Source organism: Blennius ocellaris (assembly GCF_963422515.1).
Source record: "Blennius ocellaris genome assembly, chromosome: 2".
NCBI classification, from domain to species: domain Eukaryota; kingdom Metazoa; phylum Chordata; class Actinopteri; order Blenniiformes; family Blenniidae; genus Blennius; species Blennius ocellaris.
Window position 1 is genome coordinate 15,009,531 of NC_137651.1, and position 17,823 is coordinate 15,027,353.

The 17,823-nt window shown below is 41.5% G+C and overlaps 1 protein-coding gene across 1 annotated transcript in view; it reads right to left on the bottom strand.

Annotated features, from left to right (window-relative positions):
• gramd1bb (GRAM domain containing 1Bb) overlaps positions 1 to 17,823 on the bottom strand; it is a gene marked incomplete at its 5' end in the record, with an annotated part of 78,719 nt that overhangs the window by 8,350 nt on the left and 52,546 nt on the right. Inside the window, 7 exons of the mRNA XM_080508579.1 lie at positions 487 to 582; positions 857 to 960; positions 3,289 to 3,373; positions 11,237 to 11,260; positions 11,802 to 11,822; positions 14,345 to 14,368; positions 15,916 to 15,936. Of these exons, the coding sequence (XP_080364705.1) occupies positions 487 to 582; positions 857 to 960; positions 3,289 to 3,373; positions 11,237 to 11,260; positions 11,802 to 11,822; positions 14,345 to 14,368; positions 15,916 to 15,936 (375 nt within the window). The remainder of the gene's footprint in view (positions 1 to 486; positions 583 to 856; positions 961 to 3,288; positions 3,374 to 11,236; positions 11,261 to 11,801; positions 11,823 to 14,344; positions 14,369 to 15,915; positions 15,937 to 17,823) is intronic.

Genomic DNA, 17,823 nt, shown 5'->3' on the forward strand with positions numbered 1-17,823 from the left:
GCAGTGATTGGAGAGTGTTAAGATCACACTAACCATTCTCCAGACACTCCTTCGTGAAAGGCACATGGCCCCCTCTTGGTGGGAAGAAATTAAATGACTCGCCTCTTGTAATAGGCAGGCTTCACACCTCTCGTGACTCTTTACACTCATGCTAACATGCTAATATAAAGTAATAGTAAAGCCGATCTGAGATTATATACTGGCTTCCAACCACCTAATTGGGGATGGAAGTGTGTAGTGAGTCTCCACTGAGGGGGCGCCAAAGATCGTTTTTAAAACTAGAAAAACTTGAACGGTAGAGAGCATACCTTCGCCAAAGCCACATTTCTTTACTGAAGACCTATTACTTCTGACTTTTAATATTTTATGTTGGATTGTGTTTCCTTTTATTTATTTACTATTTAATGTTTTTTTGTTGTTGATGCAAAGTATTTTAAATTACCTTGTTGAAATGTACTATCCCATAATAAAGCTGGCTTGCCTCACCTTCTCATTGTCTGTGCAGACTTGGATGGCATTGGGAATGAGGCGCGCAGTCTTCTCTTTCGTCATTGAGCAGATGTCCTTTAGTCGCACTGTCAGCTACATGTAAAACGCACACAGACAAATATGCATACCGTTATACACAGACATGGACACGCACGCGCGCACGCACACACACACACACACACACACACACACACACACACACACACACACACACACACACACACACACACACACACACACACACACACACACACACACACACACACACACACACACACACACACACACACACACACACACACACACACACACACACACATGACCTGATACTGTCAATAAAAGCCCACTGGGGAGTGAACAGCCATACCAGTGTTTCCCAGCGGAAGATGTTGCTATAGAAACAGATCCAGTTCTCAGAGAGGTAGAGTCGTCCCTGCAGGAGGATGTCCCGTTGAAGAGCACAGGAGTAGTCTGGCGCACAGAACAGGTGCATAAAACAACAGAAAAATAACCATCATATACAGTATACAAGAACAAAAACTGAATTCCATACCACATGTCAGGGGCACACATAAAGTTTTATTTTACTGAAGCCATTTCAAACAATGGTGGTATTTACTGGAGACCATGGAAAACAATTGAAAAATTGGATTATCTTATGATGGCATAAAGGAATACAAAAGCCTTTTATCAGACTGTACGTTCTTACACACAATCACCACAAAAATAAAATCTCCTAAAGTATGATTCTCTTATTTTCCCATCAAAATGTATTAATTTAGGGGCTACATACAGCCCAATTTGACAATATTTGTCCCATGCAAGTATACATGTTTTCTTTTAGTTTCTGTGCAAAAAAATGCAACTAAATTTAAAAGTGTTCTCCTTTAACAGAGGATTTCTGCAGCCAGTTTGCACAAACTCATGGCAGGGCGTTGATGCAAATGCTATTTTTAAATCAGAAAGGTAGCTAGGTGTCACTGCTATATCACTAATGTCTCAGCTACAACCATTTTTGCATCACAACTCCAGTTAAGTTGAAAAATCATGTTGCTCCACAAGCTGCATGTTTACTGCTCCTGGTTGAGACCACCATGGGACAGGTCAGTTCAACCGTTCTGATGATGTGTTGTTGTGATTGTAATCCTATCCCCAGTTTGATTCTTGGCTTGAGAGTTCTTGCTCTGCTGTACAGGTTTTCCCTAGTTATTTTAATTAGTGACTCTAAACTAACTGTAGGTGTGTATGTGCCTGTTTATGTCCCTGTGATGGAACGGGGACATTTCCAGGGTGAACCCTGTTTTCTCACATTCTCAACTTTGATCAGTTTCATGCCCTCCTAGTGACCTAGCGCAACAAGATTGCACTTAGAATAAGACACATACTCAACAAGGGTGACAATCAGTGACGTGTGGTCAGGGTTGTCAGTGCCTACCCAAGGCTGAATTGAAATTAATGAAACATTCATTTTGATTATTTGTTTTGATTATAATACAATTATAATTTATTTTTCAATTTCTGGTAGCTTACAGTACCTGTAGGTTTGAAAGTGTCAGCATTTTGTGCTTTTCATAGCCCAGAGGACTCAACACCGCTATTTCCTGGTACAGCAGAGAAGCTGCACAAGTAACTTACTCCTGCCTGTCTTACAGAAGGCCACACCCCCTCCTGAAGCCCACACCCTCTCCTGAAGGCACACTGCTGCTCTGCCTTTGCCGGTCAGTTTGAGCAGTTCACCAATATGAAAATCATTCATGTAAAAAGGCAGATCGCCTTTGGACGTAACCGTGCTATGCTAAATGCTATACTTGCATTCAAAATGCATCCGTGAGTTAATACAGCACTGCTACGCTCTCTAGCTACTTGGTGGGTTATCAGGCAAGATGAGAGCGCTTGAGACAAGAAAGGCATTTTCACAACTTTCTTTTGAGGAAAAAAGCAGCTTTTAAAAAGATGGGAGACCAACACCTGAGCTCAGTTCGTGTCGTTAGTTGGTTGATCTAGTTTAGTGTAGTTTAATATTTGGAAGTTGGCAACCAGGAGTGAAGAGGTTTTGTGTGTCATGTCATCCTGCTATGGTGTTCCTGTTAGTTGTGTCAAAATAAAAGCCTCTGCGATTGCAGGTGTTATGAAGGGCAAAGCTCACTCTCATTTGTTAATCTTCAGCTTTCCTCGTTGTCAATATTGATGATCTTGTTGTGCAATGTCCTGCCTGCCCAACCCTCGTGCTCACATCACGACGTGCTTGTGACTATGCATGTATTTTCCTTTTCCACTGTCACTAATGCTTGACCATGTTTGTTGAAATTTTCCCCGTTACATTTTATTTGAATGTATAGTGTCTTGACATGATTATGTCAAACAACTGGCAATCTTTGAACAAAACTTAATTGGACTTTACTTGTTTGAGACTATTTTCTCTTGTGTCTTTTTTCTCTGCAGACTTAAGAGTATATTTGCTTGCTACATGTGTGATTATATGTTGTATAATGACTTGCAGGTTAGAGAAGCAAGTTTGTGTGCAGAGGTGCATGGATTGAATCCTGCAGCCGAAAGACCGTGAGCGAAAGTCCCCCAACTCCCCAGAAAAATAAACACGTTTTTTCTTCTTGACATATAGATTTTGAGCCATTGCACTTCACGGTGACATTTACATAGACAGACATGTCTAATCTTCATGTGAGGGCATATCCAGCACACATTTCCTCTTTCCTGTGCTCATTTTGATCGTTTCCTTATAACGCCTGCGCCCTGCCAGTCCTCACATGGCCCCACTGTGTGTCTGTGGCATCCACTCACCCACAATGAGTCTCTCTGTGTCAGGGAGCTGCTTGAAGAGTTTCCTAAAGTCCTCATTGCGCTGCTTGTATGTCGGGCTCAGCACCTGCAGAAACACACACACACTTAAAATGTTCGCCCGCAAAACTCCTCGCTCTCGCGTCTTCACACTCTCACCGGTGTTGGTGCTGCCACGCAGCTCGATGTTATTTGTTTCCATGAGCATGTGAGAAAACCATGTGAAAACCACCCACAGGTTTGATCACGATTGCTTCAATCGCACTCTGACTCTCCTTCTGTGGGGGATTTTGACAGGCACTGGAAATGAGACTACAGTGAATGGCAAGCAGAGGTATGCAGCCTGAGTTTATTCTGCGGGTAAGGCCAACACTCGGGAGTAATTTAAAGCGCAGTCATTTACAAAATCAGCACGGTGCACATCATTCAATACACATGCTGCCATGACAAGAATTTACAATGTAAATCATGAATAACATAATCAGATTTGAACTAGAGAGCTACACTATTTGACAATGAGGCTATTGTTAAGCGAGAGGGGGAAGGAAAACCACTGAAAGTGTAAACAAAACAGTTCCATGAACAGGGTCAAACCGAGTTTGTCCCATTTAATGTGATCACACATCCACTTTCTCTTGGCTTCAGCTGACAAAATCATTTATGGAGTGAGTCTGTGATGTATGAAATCGCCAAATGTACACCAGAGTGAGGGCTCTCACTGTCTGTGCCGGATGCTTTCCCTGAACAGGAAAGCTCCAGGAAACAATAGCTGCCAATGTAGTACATGTGAAAATTAAAAGAGATGAAGAATAATGTAAAAACACTCCTTTCGATCAGCAGCAGTGGTGGCTAAAAGAGCATCGTGGTAAGAGCCACATGTGCTTTTCTTGTTCAAGTAATGTAATAGCAAGGGGCTGTTAAGGAAGATAACCATCTTCTCCCTTCTCTCTTTCGCTCAGTTCGCCTTGGGGAAACATGTGGTGAAGAAAACAACTGGCCTCAAAGCATCTGCCGAAATCAACTGCACATCATGATGCTTTTTTTTTTTTCCTTTCTCCCCATCTACAAAACAAACACACACCTCAGCTGGTGAAAATCACTTACATGGTAACCTGATAATGAGTCCAAACATGGGGCCTGCGTAAACTCCGGAGGATTTGAAATAGCGATGACTCATAAACAAACCAGTTGATCTAGTGAGGGGAATTACCACACAACTATGCTCACAGCAGCAAACAGCAAAGACACATCTCACTACAATGACGCCCCTCTCGGATTGTGTTACTCCTAAAAAAAAAAAAAGAAACAACAAGAAAAGTCTAAATTCTAACTTTCTTCACTTGAATATTCTGGTTTGCAAGCTGGTCAACTTACAGCAGGGATCTCCTCATTGTCCCACTCGGGGTCCTGGAGATCCGAGGCAGCCCAGCCCCACTCCCAACCCCATTCCCCTCTTGCTGGACCCTGCAGCAGCCACCCTGCCAGCGCCTCATCCAGCTCCAGGACGGCCTCCCAGTCCGACATCGAGCAATGCTCTTCATCCAGCTCCATGTTCACCACGCCAGATTTGGATAAATGCAGATTTCTCCCGAAACGTGTCCCCGCAGGGCTCCTCCGGTGCTCGGAGAAGACTTGTCAGTCACGGTGAGGTTTTGAAAAATACAAGAAGACGAATGAGAAGTCCAGTGGTTTGGCAGCTGCAGTGTCCGCCCCCTGTTTTGGGGAGCTGCTCCCTGTCAGTGCTGAGCAGTGGACACAACGCACTCCAGCCACATGATCCCCGTCTCGCTCTGTCGTTCTCTGGCTCTCTCTTGCTTCCTTTCACACACACAGGGAGAGGAGTTATGGTCGTTGCCCTCTAGTAACCCCGGCCAACAAGTCCTTTATTATCATGCCAGTAGCTTCCCCTCCCTCTGCTTACTCCTCTGAGTAAGAGTGTGTGTGTGTGTGTGTGTGTGTGTGTGTGTGTGTGTGTGTGTGTGTGTGTGTGTGTGTGTGTGTGTGTGTCTGGTGCTGTCCAGGTCTGAGTGCCTTGTAATCACTCTGTTTACGACCAGCGAAGAATGGATAAAGTTTACTTTGATGGGAGGAGGACTAATACACAACAAAGGTGCAACTGGGAAGAAAGACGCCGAGAAGACAGAAAAGTGGACCGAAGAAATAATGTGGTTGGAGCACGTGTGGAGTCCGTTTTGCGGTCTGACCAAGTGATTGAGTTACAGAGAACAGATGTGAGCATAACCTCCAGTTACCTCCGTCTGCAAAACAACCCCATCAATCTTGACAGGGTCTACACAGGGTCGCAAGCCAGAGCTAAGCTGCAGCCTGAAACCCCCCGTACGACCACCCAACTGTCAATTTCTTCTCCAAGTCCCTGCTAATAGTTCTTGTTTATCTCAGACATAAGAAGCCATTAAAATGCTGAACACGTGATTGGAAGGCACTTGGAGGTATGCCGGAGGTTCTCCTCGCTTCGGTATTGAGGTCATTCATGCACTCCTGATACTTGATCACCCTCTGTTACTCCCTGCAGGCAGAAAAGATGCAGAGGTCAGGGCTCCTATTTTAGAAGCCGGTTAAAAAAAACAATAAGTCTGCACGTCCTCCAACTCAAAATAGTTCAGAAGTCAAGGAAGATGGTGGGATTGGGCAGCAATGAAAAAAATTTAAAATCAGAAGCGCCAGAGTTGCAACGTTTTGAATTCATCGACGTCTCCCGGATGAAGTGAATGTGAAGCCCACATGTGTGTGCCAAAATTCCCCCAAGAGTCCCACCAAGAGTCCCACCACTCCTCCTATTTCTCCGTCTGAACAAATGCAGAGAAGACAATCTGAGGCAGGAAAAACAGAAAAATGATCTCCAGTTGCTGGATTCTTGTCAAACAACTCTGTAGCAGTTTTGAAGATGCGCTTCTCCTCCGTTTGGCATCACATGGAGATGAAAGTTCAGGGCGAAGGATTTCACTGCTGAAAATGTACTGTTGCATACATACTGAGAGCTGCTTAAATCCCCCCCCCCCCCCCCCCCCCCCCACCTTTCCACTCATCAAGCAAAGAAAGAGTCCATTGTGTGAGATGCAGCGTCCAGAGTTCAGGTGACAGTGGCACTCAGGATGAGGCGGGACTGCAGATACACGGTGTGTATTGATTTGGTTAACCATTAACTCGCTGGACAAACAGCCGGGGATGGAGGAGACTGGCACCGCAAACCTGGGTGTGGTTTTAGTGCACACTGAAAGACTGTGTGTTCATCCTATATTAACAATAAGCCCGTCTTGTTTTATTGCAGATGTTTTCCATTAGGTGCTAAATGAAGTGAGATTTGCAAAAACTACGCAGAGAGATGAGGGAAACTTGTACGCCTTATCTGTGTGTACCCAGACAAATGAAATGTCACCCGCAGCTACACAGATTGTCGGTGTTGTTGCTCTGGCTGCTGAGCGTAAAGGGGCTGTGGGTGCGATTAACGCAGCAGTGCTGTGACAAACAAGTGAATACATGAATGAAAAGGACTTTTGAGATCGCAAACATGTCCTTCAGACTCACAACTCTCATAAAGACATATGCATTTCAATGATCTGTACAACTTTTTTTGACATCCAAGAGACGCTGGTGGCTCGTTGGCCATCAACAGCTCCGTCCTGATATTTAAGGTGGGATTAGTTTGAGCACATTTATATCAGGTATCAATTAAAATGATTCCAAATTATTGTACTATTGAGTTTATTTTGAAGTAAAATATCAAATACGTGCTTTTAATGGTTAAATTGGTAAAATGGTAAATGGCAAAATTAGAAGAAAAAAAAAACAATTAATCCTTTACATTACATTTCATACCATATTTGTCATATCGATGTGATAGCTTGGTCATAATTTGTTCACCTGCTCATGAGCAGATCATATTGCGCAATATAGGCAATATCTCCATTAAGCACTAAGCTGATGAACATCTTAAAAAAACCCACAAAAAAACCCTAAAATATCCACTCTCCTTCACACTGCCTGAAACACAGATCCAAGAAAAATAAAAGCGGCAATGTCAGTTTTGACAAGCGTTTGTGTCTCATTAGACATAAACTTTTAAAACAGATTATGTGAAAACTACTGAGAAGTATGTCAGGGTGGTATGAATGTTCAGCCATTAATGAGTTTTAGTTTATATAGAATTTTCTGAATTGAACACCCAGTTTATGACAGTCAATGTAAAAACCAACGACTTCTGTAGTAGTGGACACACTTTAAAAACTTGAAAGTATTATTTTAGAATTCTTCTTGCATATAAATCTGTTCTTGGTGTGCTATTAATATTTTTTTTAACCCTTTCCTGCTCTCTTTTTGATTGGTGGCCAAGGTAAATAAGACTTTGTTCCTCATGACTTAGTTAGGGTTATTAAGTAAATATGGTTGAAATATAACAATAAAAGCATTTACTGCACTCACTATTGATTGCCAGGACAATTTGTGTGTGTGTGTGCGTGTGTGTGTGTGTGTGTGTGTGTGTGTGTGTGTGTGTGTGTGTGTGTGTGTGTGTGTGTGTGTGTGTGTGTGTGTGTGTGTGTGTGTGTGTGTGTGTGTGTGTGTGTGTGTGTGTGTGTGTGTGTGTGTGTGTGTGTGGCCCCTATGAGTAATTCAGGAAGCAGGATGGTGATTCAAAGTAAATGACGATGACGAGTTCACTACACCGGCAGCATTCTTCTCCCTCTGTAACTTATTAAAACATTTTCAGTGGATTATCGAACCACAGAGTGGGTCTTTGCCAAAAAGTTGTACTAAATGTTTGAGAAAATAGAACATTTTTTGAGGAGTTCTTTTTTTTCTTGGAGTTGTTGAGAACAAATAAACCTGTCATCAGCTTTGAAATTGAAGAAAACTCAACTGTTGGAATCAAGGGTATAAAACATAAAGATGACCCTGCTGAAAGTTAACCAGCCGTGCATCATGTGCGAATATAAGAGTTACTTAGTTAGCCATGATTAGTGGAGTAAAGCAGCGTCAGCTTGAGGTTAACTTGGACCAGAAGAACCGAGTGAGGTTTAATTAAAGCGTGAGAAATATTCAAGAAGCTGTCTGGACATTTTGGTCCAAGCCTGTTACGAACACAACAGCAGTTCTCCATTTTTTTTCTTCAAAACATGCATAGAGGCCTCTGCGTTCCTGTGGTGACAGCCAGACGGTATCGGTGTCCAGAGAAGGAGGCAAACATGCCACAACCTAAAGCACCATGCTCCATTCTCAAGCCCTGTCCCAAGGCCTTTGTGATGGGTGTGTTGATTTGTTTAGTACAGTGAGACACTCGGGGTGCTTGTTACCACCTGTTGCATGCCAGAAATAGACTCCTGAATGGCAAATAGCCTTCTGCCTCATCATAGGGGCTTGTTAAGTACAAACGGAGAACAATCTTAACGTCAATCCCATTGTTTAATGATCTCTCCTGTTGCCCTCTGATCAAATTTGGGGACATCATAAATATTTTCTTTTACTAAACATTCTCCTGAACATAACACAAACACTTTTAAACAGTGGCGGCTGGTGGTAAATTTCTTGGGTGGGGTTCAATATTTTTCGATTTCAGCCTATTTTAACTTAATTTAAATACAAGTGTGTTTATAAACCACATTACAGCAACCTTGTCTGTTTTAGATTTCAGAGAAGCCTCAGTGATGAAACATAGTTCTTTTAAACAGCTAGTGAATATAGAGTACTTACTAAGATGACTCTTTCATTATCATACTTGTAAACAAATACAAGTAGATGCTGATGCTTCATTTGTACCTTTTAGAAAGTGAATGTGTTTTGGGGTTGGTTTACTTGAAATGATAGTCTGACTTTAGGAAAAACAAAAGGTATATCAGCTATATTTTCAAACAACGAGATCAATCCATCTTCCAAAGCATTTTAGAATGCATTGAAAGAAACCTGAAAAAAAGAATTGCGAAATAAACTGTGCCTTTTTTAGACTTTCAGTCTTTAATTAATATGCGCATATCTAAACATTTATAGACATTAACAAACCTGGACACAATTGCAAAATTCTCAACACATTTATGTTTGTGTGCATTTAAAGATAACTATAAAGAAGAACATTGAACCTGGCCAAAAGCTTTTCAGCCAAATTTCTGTTTTCAAACTAGTAAATTAGAAGAGATGCAACAGAGTTAATAATCTCCATTGCCACAGCTCATAGAAACAACGAGAACAAATTAGAACTGACTTTAAGCCAATCACTGAGCCAGGGGCAATTTAAATGGCGCCCCAAGTCTCAGACATCAAATAACGCTGATCGGTTTAATTTTATATCAGTCACTCTGGTATTAATCAGTCATTGGTGAGACCGTGACTTAACCCCGCCTCCTCGGGGCTGGTCACACACACCGTGGGTACGTCCGAAAAGTCCCTCCTGCCTCCTTATCTATGACGTCACGGGGCTATAGAAAGGCATTCGAAGGCTTCCTAAAGTAGTTGGTGAAAGGCATCATGTTAGTGTGGCAGTCGGACCGCGCTTTCACTTAGTGACATCATAATAATGTGACAGCAGCACAAGTTGGTGATGTCTACCGTGTCGGGGAAAGAACTACAAGTTTCTGAAAATGGACTACAAAAAGCGCATTTGGGTTTTAGATGATTTAATGTTGCTCAATGCAGATTATTGCAAAAAATGTTGTTACCGCAAGGAATTGTGGGTCAGCATGAGCTCTCCTCCTATGGTAATGGATGCATCAGTGGTTCCTATGCTAAAGGAAGCTATAAAGTAGCAATGAGCCTCCTTTCCTTTGCTTATTGAGAATTCGGACAGTCCTTAACGTGGCCGCTACACAAAACACTTCCGGGGTTTAGGAAAAGTCGATAGATAAGGAGCGAGGAGGGAGAATTCGGACGTACCCACAGACTACCAGAGAGTGAGAGTGAGAGAGTGAGAGAGAGAGAGAGAGAAATCCTCTCTTTTATTGAAGATTATCTATTGCTATCTAGCTATAGGCAATGAAGCGACTACAACTCAGGACCCATTGTTAGTTTGTTGGCATTAACATACTTCTACAGAATTACAGTATATAATATATTTTATAAAAAAAAAAAAATCCTTCTTGATCCCAGGGAGGACGGCGCCCTGGCGCCCCCTATTGGCCAGCCGCCACTGCTTTCAAACTGTGGTTTTTGCAATACCAGTATGGACTAATACATTAATAAATAGATACATATTTCACTTTATATTGACATTTATATTTAACATTTCATACTCACAGCAATCAATGTAAAAGCTTTCAACTAAAAAATAGAAATTGCATATTTTATGCACTTATAATTGCATCATCAAGTGGTAGCCACAAAATATATAGTCGTATCTATTCAGCTTGTCCCTTTTAACAAGGGGCACAACAGCAAGTCATTGCATCTTGCAATGTAAATGACATTTTTCATTTGCCAATTAAAAAAAAAAAAAAAAAAAAATCATGATGGATGCCTGCAACTGGGATTCAAACCTGGACTCTCCAACACTCAAGGTCAAGACTTAACCAGAGGCACCAAATATCCAAGTTAACACTAAAGTAAACTTGATATGATAAAAAAAAATTTTTTTTTGTTGTATTTTACATGAAAAGATGGATGGCCTTGACTACTTTTTATTTGACCGAGGTCTGTTTGAACCCAAAGGTAAAAATATTACTTGTTTAACAGTAATCAGAGGATAAAGTCATCAAAACCACAAGAGAAGATTTTTTTTTAGAGTGTCTAGATTTAGCAATAATGCATGAGCTATCTTTAAATATCGTTTGTGTGGCCTTGCTCTGAGGTGGTAACAACACTGAGCGAAAATAATGGGATGAAACAGATGAGTGGGATATTAAAGTCCCACAAGTCTGAAAAAACTCCAAAACAGAGATATAGAGAAAGTGAGATAGATAGAGGGCGAGAGAGAGATCCAGGGTTGCACAAGTTAACAAGTCATGCTTACTCTCAGGATGTGTTGTCTTTCATGCTGGGGAGAGAAGGGAACATTGTACATACAGGGAGTAAAAAAAAAGGGAATAAAACAACATAAAATAGGACAAAATCCAATAAAGACACGTCTGGCAAAACTATTTGACACAGAGTGGCGTCAAATCCAACTCTTCCATTCCAACCTGTGGAGTGATTCAACACGTCATTGTGGCTGAAAATGACCAAGATTGAGTAAAGCACATCAATGTTAAATGTAGTGTGAGCGCACCCCCTTGTGGCATGCAGCAAAACTGCAACACACCGTGTTTATATTGTACATGTAAACAGATGCACAATCACAAAACATATAAAATTAACCTATGACGTCTGCACCACACTTCTGGAATCGTGTTTCTACTTTCCTACTTCTTTGCATTAGAGAAGCCCACCTGTTGCCGTCATAAGCTCATGATAATCCCACCAGGACTAGTAACCCAGTAAAGGGGGGTGGGGGGGGCAGGATAGTGACCTTTCATCACACATACACGCACGCACGCACACACACAAACACAAAGTAAATTAAAGTAAGGTTGACTTACATTGTACCAGCTTTGGCTCTTCTGTGGAGAAAAAGGAGAGGGGGAGACAGGATGTAAATAACTTTTGAGCAGATGAACTCCGATCATCCCTCTCATAATGAATTACAACAGGAGAGAAAATCCAACTGTGCTTCACACCGTTTTCTCTGATAGAATTTACAGGAAGTCATCCACACCGGAGACACAATCTCAAAGCTCTTTATTTAAAGATCGGTTGGACACTGAATGAGGTAACACATATTGGTAGCTCAGTGATGGAAGCTTTCACATGTGCAACGGTTGGAAATGAATGATCTGGGTGTGAGCGGCATTCCTGTGAAATTCACACGCCATGCACAGTTAGTGACGCATTTCCTGCCACTCAGCCGGGGTTGCTGGAGCAGAGAGGGGATGTGACGGGCTCAATTTTCATTTCTCGTGTGCGTGAAGCAGACATTTTGAACACTTATGGGAAATGGAGTCCAAAAACATACCTGTGAGAATCATAAAAGTCTCAGTTGTGTTTTTGGACTTCAAGGCCTTTAACAGTGGGCTGTAGCCCACACCCCCACTATGTTACCTCATTTAGGGTTCAACATTTATAACGTACACTTGTTTGACATTGAAATCTACAGGATTATTACTTCAAACAGAGCGAAATTGTCTTTCAGTTTACTTCGTCATTTACCTTGATGATACAGATTTTTTCTTCAGGATGATGAATTTTGAAAAACGGCTTGTTTAAAACAAAAGAATGTGCTATATCGTGGGAACTGAAAGTAAATTCACTCCACACGTGCCGACTACTGCTTCAGCACATTAATCATGCTGTGAAATGTATATTACTGGGCTTGATTTGCATGCACTATATTTGCATTACTTTTCTAGAGAAAGTGTTTTCAAACACCATCTGATTTCAGATTTATTATAATGGGCATTTTTTTTATTTTTGTCAGCAACCAATCAGTCCTATTTTGGTGTAATAACAGCAGAGGGCAGCAGAGGAATATTATAATCCCAACTATGACATTTTCCAGTCACATGCTGCATGATTTCACTCGGAAGTCTAAGAGCAAACCCAGAGAGAGAAACATGCAGGTGATCATTCAAAAGGTGAAACAAGGAAGAGGGACTTCAAGAAATGGTGTAAAGGGGCAAAAAAAGTGAGCAAAAAAAAAAAAAAAGAAAAGCATTGCATAACAGAAGTACAATATTCACATTAAAGCAAAAAAATAAAAAATAAAAAATTAAAAAATTAAAGCAATGAATATTTAACTATCAAGATCTTTTTTTTTTGCACGATAACTTATAGGATAAATATGACTAACAAGTAGCTGCTTTTTATAAATACGTCCTTTAAAAACCCAGCGTTGGTTTGTTTTCCTTCTCCTCCCGGGGTTGTGCTGAGTTTTGTCTGTGCCTGACAAGGTTTGCTGGATCTGTGCCGTGTTTGGTGTGAGCGTTCTGCAGTGACAGGCCCGAGGCCTGGTTGTGACGATAGCTGGACTAATGTGGGCTAATCTGATTTGAAGGTGACAGAGGCACGAGAGAGGAATTACTTTGAGGCCAGTGTCTGGAAAAAGTGGGCCTGCATGCGTGCGCCTCTGTCGTGTTTGACTTGGTGTGGCTGTGTGCTGGTGGAGCCGCGAGAGGTACAACCGTGTTGATCACACAGAGACAGATTACTGTATAGAAATGGGGCGTTTAAAAGACTGTGACAGAGAGAGAGAGAGAGAGAGAGAGAGAGAGAGAGAGAGAGAGAGAGAGAGAGACAAAGACTAATCACATAAAATCACATTTTAAGAGTGTTATGGTGATTTGAGGCTTTACGGTTTCTTTTAAGTCTAATTCCAAAAGGAAATGCGGAAAATGTAAATAGAAGAATGAAACCATTTAAAGAATATTACAACATACTAAATGACAAAATTAAAGTTTATCCATCATAAGATGAAAAAAAAAAAGCCTTGAAAATTGACATTTAATTTACTCCCTATGCACTTCTTTGGACATTCTTGAAAATTAGATTTTAATGTCTAAATTTGATGAATTTCTAGTTTTGTTACAAAATTTGATAAAGTGCCTTTCATGGATACAAAAATTGAATCAGGTCACCTTTGGTTTGTTGTAAAGAGTTATATAGACAAATGTTGTTTAACTCATTGAAAATGGGATTTACATTTTATGCATATGTAGATAATATCCCAATTTTATAAAAATTTCTGCTATATTTTTACTCAAAATTGACCCAAACACGGGGATTTAAGTTGAAAAACTGGCCTTAAATACACACTAAGCGAATATATGATATCCCACCAAAATAAAGAGCTAAAGTATTACGGCCTGTAAATCTGATGAAATTTGAAACGAGAGAATTGAGAAAATGATTGCCCTTGGAACTCTGATTCTGGGAATGGGAAGCACTGCAGAGGACAAGAGGGAGTGACCCTGTCAGTGGGGTTCGTATCGTGGAACAGCTAATAGAGGGTGTGGAGGGTTGGGGAGGATTTAATGAGGGCCAGCGGGGATTATCGATGGGTCAAATGAAAACAAGAAGAAATGCTTACTTTAATCAGGTTAAGTCTGTCATACTGAAAGAAAATTAAAAGAGAAAACAAAATGTTAACCAAAGCAGCGGGCAACATGAACATAGAAAGAAATGGAGAAAAAATAGAGAGCGAGAGAGAGAGAGAGAGAGAGAGAGAGCAGAAGGTCGAGACCCCAAAAGGGGAGAGAAAAACTGCCTGAAGGGTTGACTTTGAAAAAGTTACAATCTGAATAAATTCACCTCTCTGTCTTACTGGTGCAACACAAGCTCGATTGATTATTCCCACATCACTGTCTTTATCATCCCCGTCATTGCAGAGCGGCGCGGTGTGACCAATTCTGCAGAATCCGCTCTTTTATCTGGATCGCATTAGGGTTGGGGCGATCGAGCTCACGTTGCCGGGATAACCTCACGCCCTGCCTGGGGGGGGGTCATGTGACCACTGGGGACCACAGACTCTCATGTGAGGTTATTGCGTTGGAGGGTAGGAGCCGGGATGATGGCACAGAAAGAGCCGGTGATGTAATCAACTAGTGTCTGCATGTGGATGTGCAAAAAAAAGCGGATTGCACAGCACCGTTGGGATTCGGTTTTATCCTCCAACTGTGTATTTCACCGTCTGTTCCATTTTCTTTTTCTTTTCCTCTGCCTATTCAAGTCTGGCAGGAACGAGCCTTTGAACAAAGATATACTGATCCTACATGCCCAGCCTGTGCAAGGAAAGTGGGATGAGAAGCAGCGACTTAGACGGATGAAGAGATGGGAGCGGCGATGCACTAAAACGTGACACCAGCCTACAGTGTGTTTGCTCTGAGGCGGGGCGATGGATTTGGAGAAAAAGAGGTGGAAATCCATCACGTGAGAACAGAATCTGCTCATATAAAGATCTTGTCCTGGAACTGATAGTGGGAGATTTTAATAGCGTCACTGCAGAGCGATTGAAGTCTTAAGGCGAACACACAAAAGGTATCACAGGAGATATGTTAGTATGTTAGAGAGGTATGTGCAGGGCACAGGAAGAGGAGGACAGGGGAGAGAGTTTAGATGATAGCTTGCTTTTTGACTTGTTTTACGGATTTTGCATTTATTCCATTTTTTTTTGGAGAGAAAATTAGGAACTTTTTCAAAATCTCATTAGAAATGTGTGCACAGGTGTTTTTTTTTTTTTTAGCCCGCTTTTGTCAATATTTAAAGATGGAAAAATAATCACATGTCAAGTTTTGACATTTAAAACGCAGCATACAAACCAAGAAATAACACAAATATTAGAAACAGTACTTGGCTTCATATCACCAGAAGGGTAAAGGGAGGTTAAGGGCAGCAGAAGGGGGAGGACAAGGAGGTCAGTGGGGTTGGTTGTCACAAATGTCTGCCTGCTGTAATTGTTTGTGCTGATGGGGCTTGCAAAGGTTGGAGTGTGCACAGGGGTTGGGAGGGTGTCGGTGGGTGGGTGGGCAGGTCGAAGCATTCCAAATGGGGCTGGGACATTTCCACAGAGCGGCTCACAAGACAGGAGATTGTTGCAGAGGGGAAAAAGGTGGGCACAGAAATATTGGGAGGAACAGAAAAAAAATATATAGTAATGCTTACTTTGGAAAGTCGCTTGTGAGACTAGCATGCAATCAGGAGAAGAACAAAGAAAAAATCAGATAGAAAAACAAATCGACAAAAAAAAAAAGGTAAAAGAAACAAACAAACAAAATCAACTGCAAGGAAGAAACAGCTGAAAGTACAAACAGAAGAGCTGAACAGTCATTATCAGATGGCAACACGTTTATCATATGGCATGTAGCAGTGGCGGCGGCAGCAGCAACAGCAGCAGCAGCAGAAGAGAGAAGGCGTGCTCGCTGTGGTGTGGAGAAACCAAAAAAAGGATTCCACAAACAAAAAACAAAGTGGTTTCAAACAGAGGAGGCAGATGAGGACAGAATGAGGAGGTAAATAACGAGGGGGTGATGGTGTGGTGGTATCTCTGATGTTTTTAAATGCTTCTCCTGCAAGGTAACCTGGCGTCTACCAGCGTGTGCCGCCCTGAAGGCCAAAGAAAATGGGAGGCTTAATAGAAAGGTGTCTGAAACAAAGATTTTGTCATATTTCTATACAATGAAAAGGATTCACAAGTCTTCATACAGTTATTAACTGTTACACTTAGGGATTTGCACAAAAACTTGTTTAATGTATTTCATTCAGCTCTGTCACACATAGTGTATATGGAGTTGTTTTTTTTTTTTAATTATGCTACAAAAAGCCATCTTGACACTCAAATTATTCCAGCAGCTGTGCCACCCTAAAAGCTCTCTGGCACCACCTGCAGGATGGGTTCACCTTACATCTTAAAAACAACTGATATAGACATAATGAAGCCCGGACTTTTGTGTCTCTTCATTTCCAGGCCGAGTTTTTTCTTCTGAAAGCTAATTCCGCATTCAATCACCTCTTAAATGTGTGTTAAAATGCTTTTCTACATATGTATGGGCATGGCTTATATAATACACGCAGGTAGGAGATATTCATGTGCATTATCTTTGTTTGGAATGTGCAATTTTTTATTATTATTATTTTTTTACTTTGTTTACCTGGGATTTGAAACATGGCTGCAGCTCACACTCTACTTACTTGTTTGACAAATCTCAATAAAATTACACCTGCCCTTGAACGACATAAGGCATTACATGAGCCACAAACAGACTAAACAGTCCATACCTTTCATAAAAGTACAGAAAACATACTTTAGTCTGAGTCCCACGTGCAAAATGAAAAATTATTTCGACGGTTCTCTTTCCATAGACATTGTTAAACTCCCAAATCAGCTTGTGGTTGCGAGTGCATGTGGTTGTATGTGTTGGACTCGTGTCCAGTCCATCTTTCTTTGCTCCATCAGGCCCAGCCCTCTCTCATCATGTGTTGGACAAAGCCAGTAAAGGTGATCGATGGAAACTGTCATCTTACCTCAATTTTTAGTTTTCTGATTTCAAGTAAAATCAAGTCGAATTCACTTTGAGTAAACATGTTTAACATGCAAGTCTTTATTACAGCAGTCAGATCCGACTCTCTGATGCAAAACCTGTAGTTTCCGTCAATCGGCTGTGCGACAAATGTGGGTTCAGAGACTGTGGAGGAAATGATATGTAAAAATAAAAAAAGCTAGCATGGAGAAGAGAGTGTGCTCTCTCCAGAAAGGAGGAGGGGGGGGGGGGGGGGGGGAGGGGAGGGGGAGCAATAGTTACAGCTCATTAGTCACACACCAAGTCAATAACCAATCATAACACACGTCACTACACTCTAGAGAGGAAAAGTAATAAAGCAGGGCCTTCTCTGACGCAGTGACTGTATGTACCCTCAGCTAATGAAGAGCTTGGTCTGAGGAGCCGGTCAGTTCGTTCAGACCACAGAAGACGCTGTGCAGTGTGGTTGCACTGGAAAACCTTCCCCCACTAAAATGTATAATTAAAAAAACACCTGTAATTTGTTGGTAATGTCCAGAACAATGTGACGTTC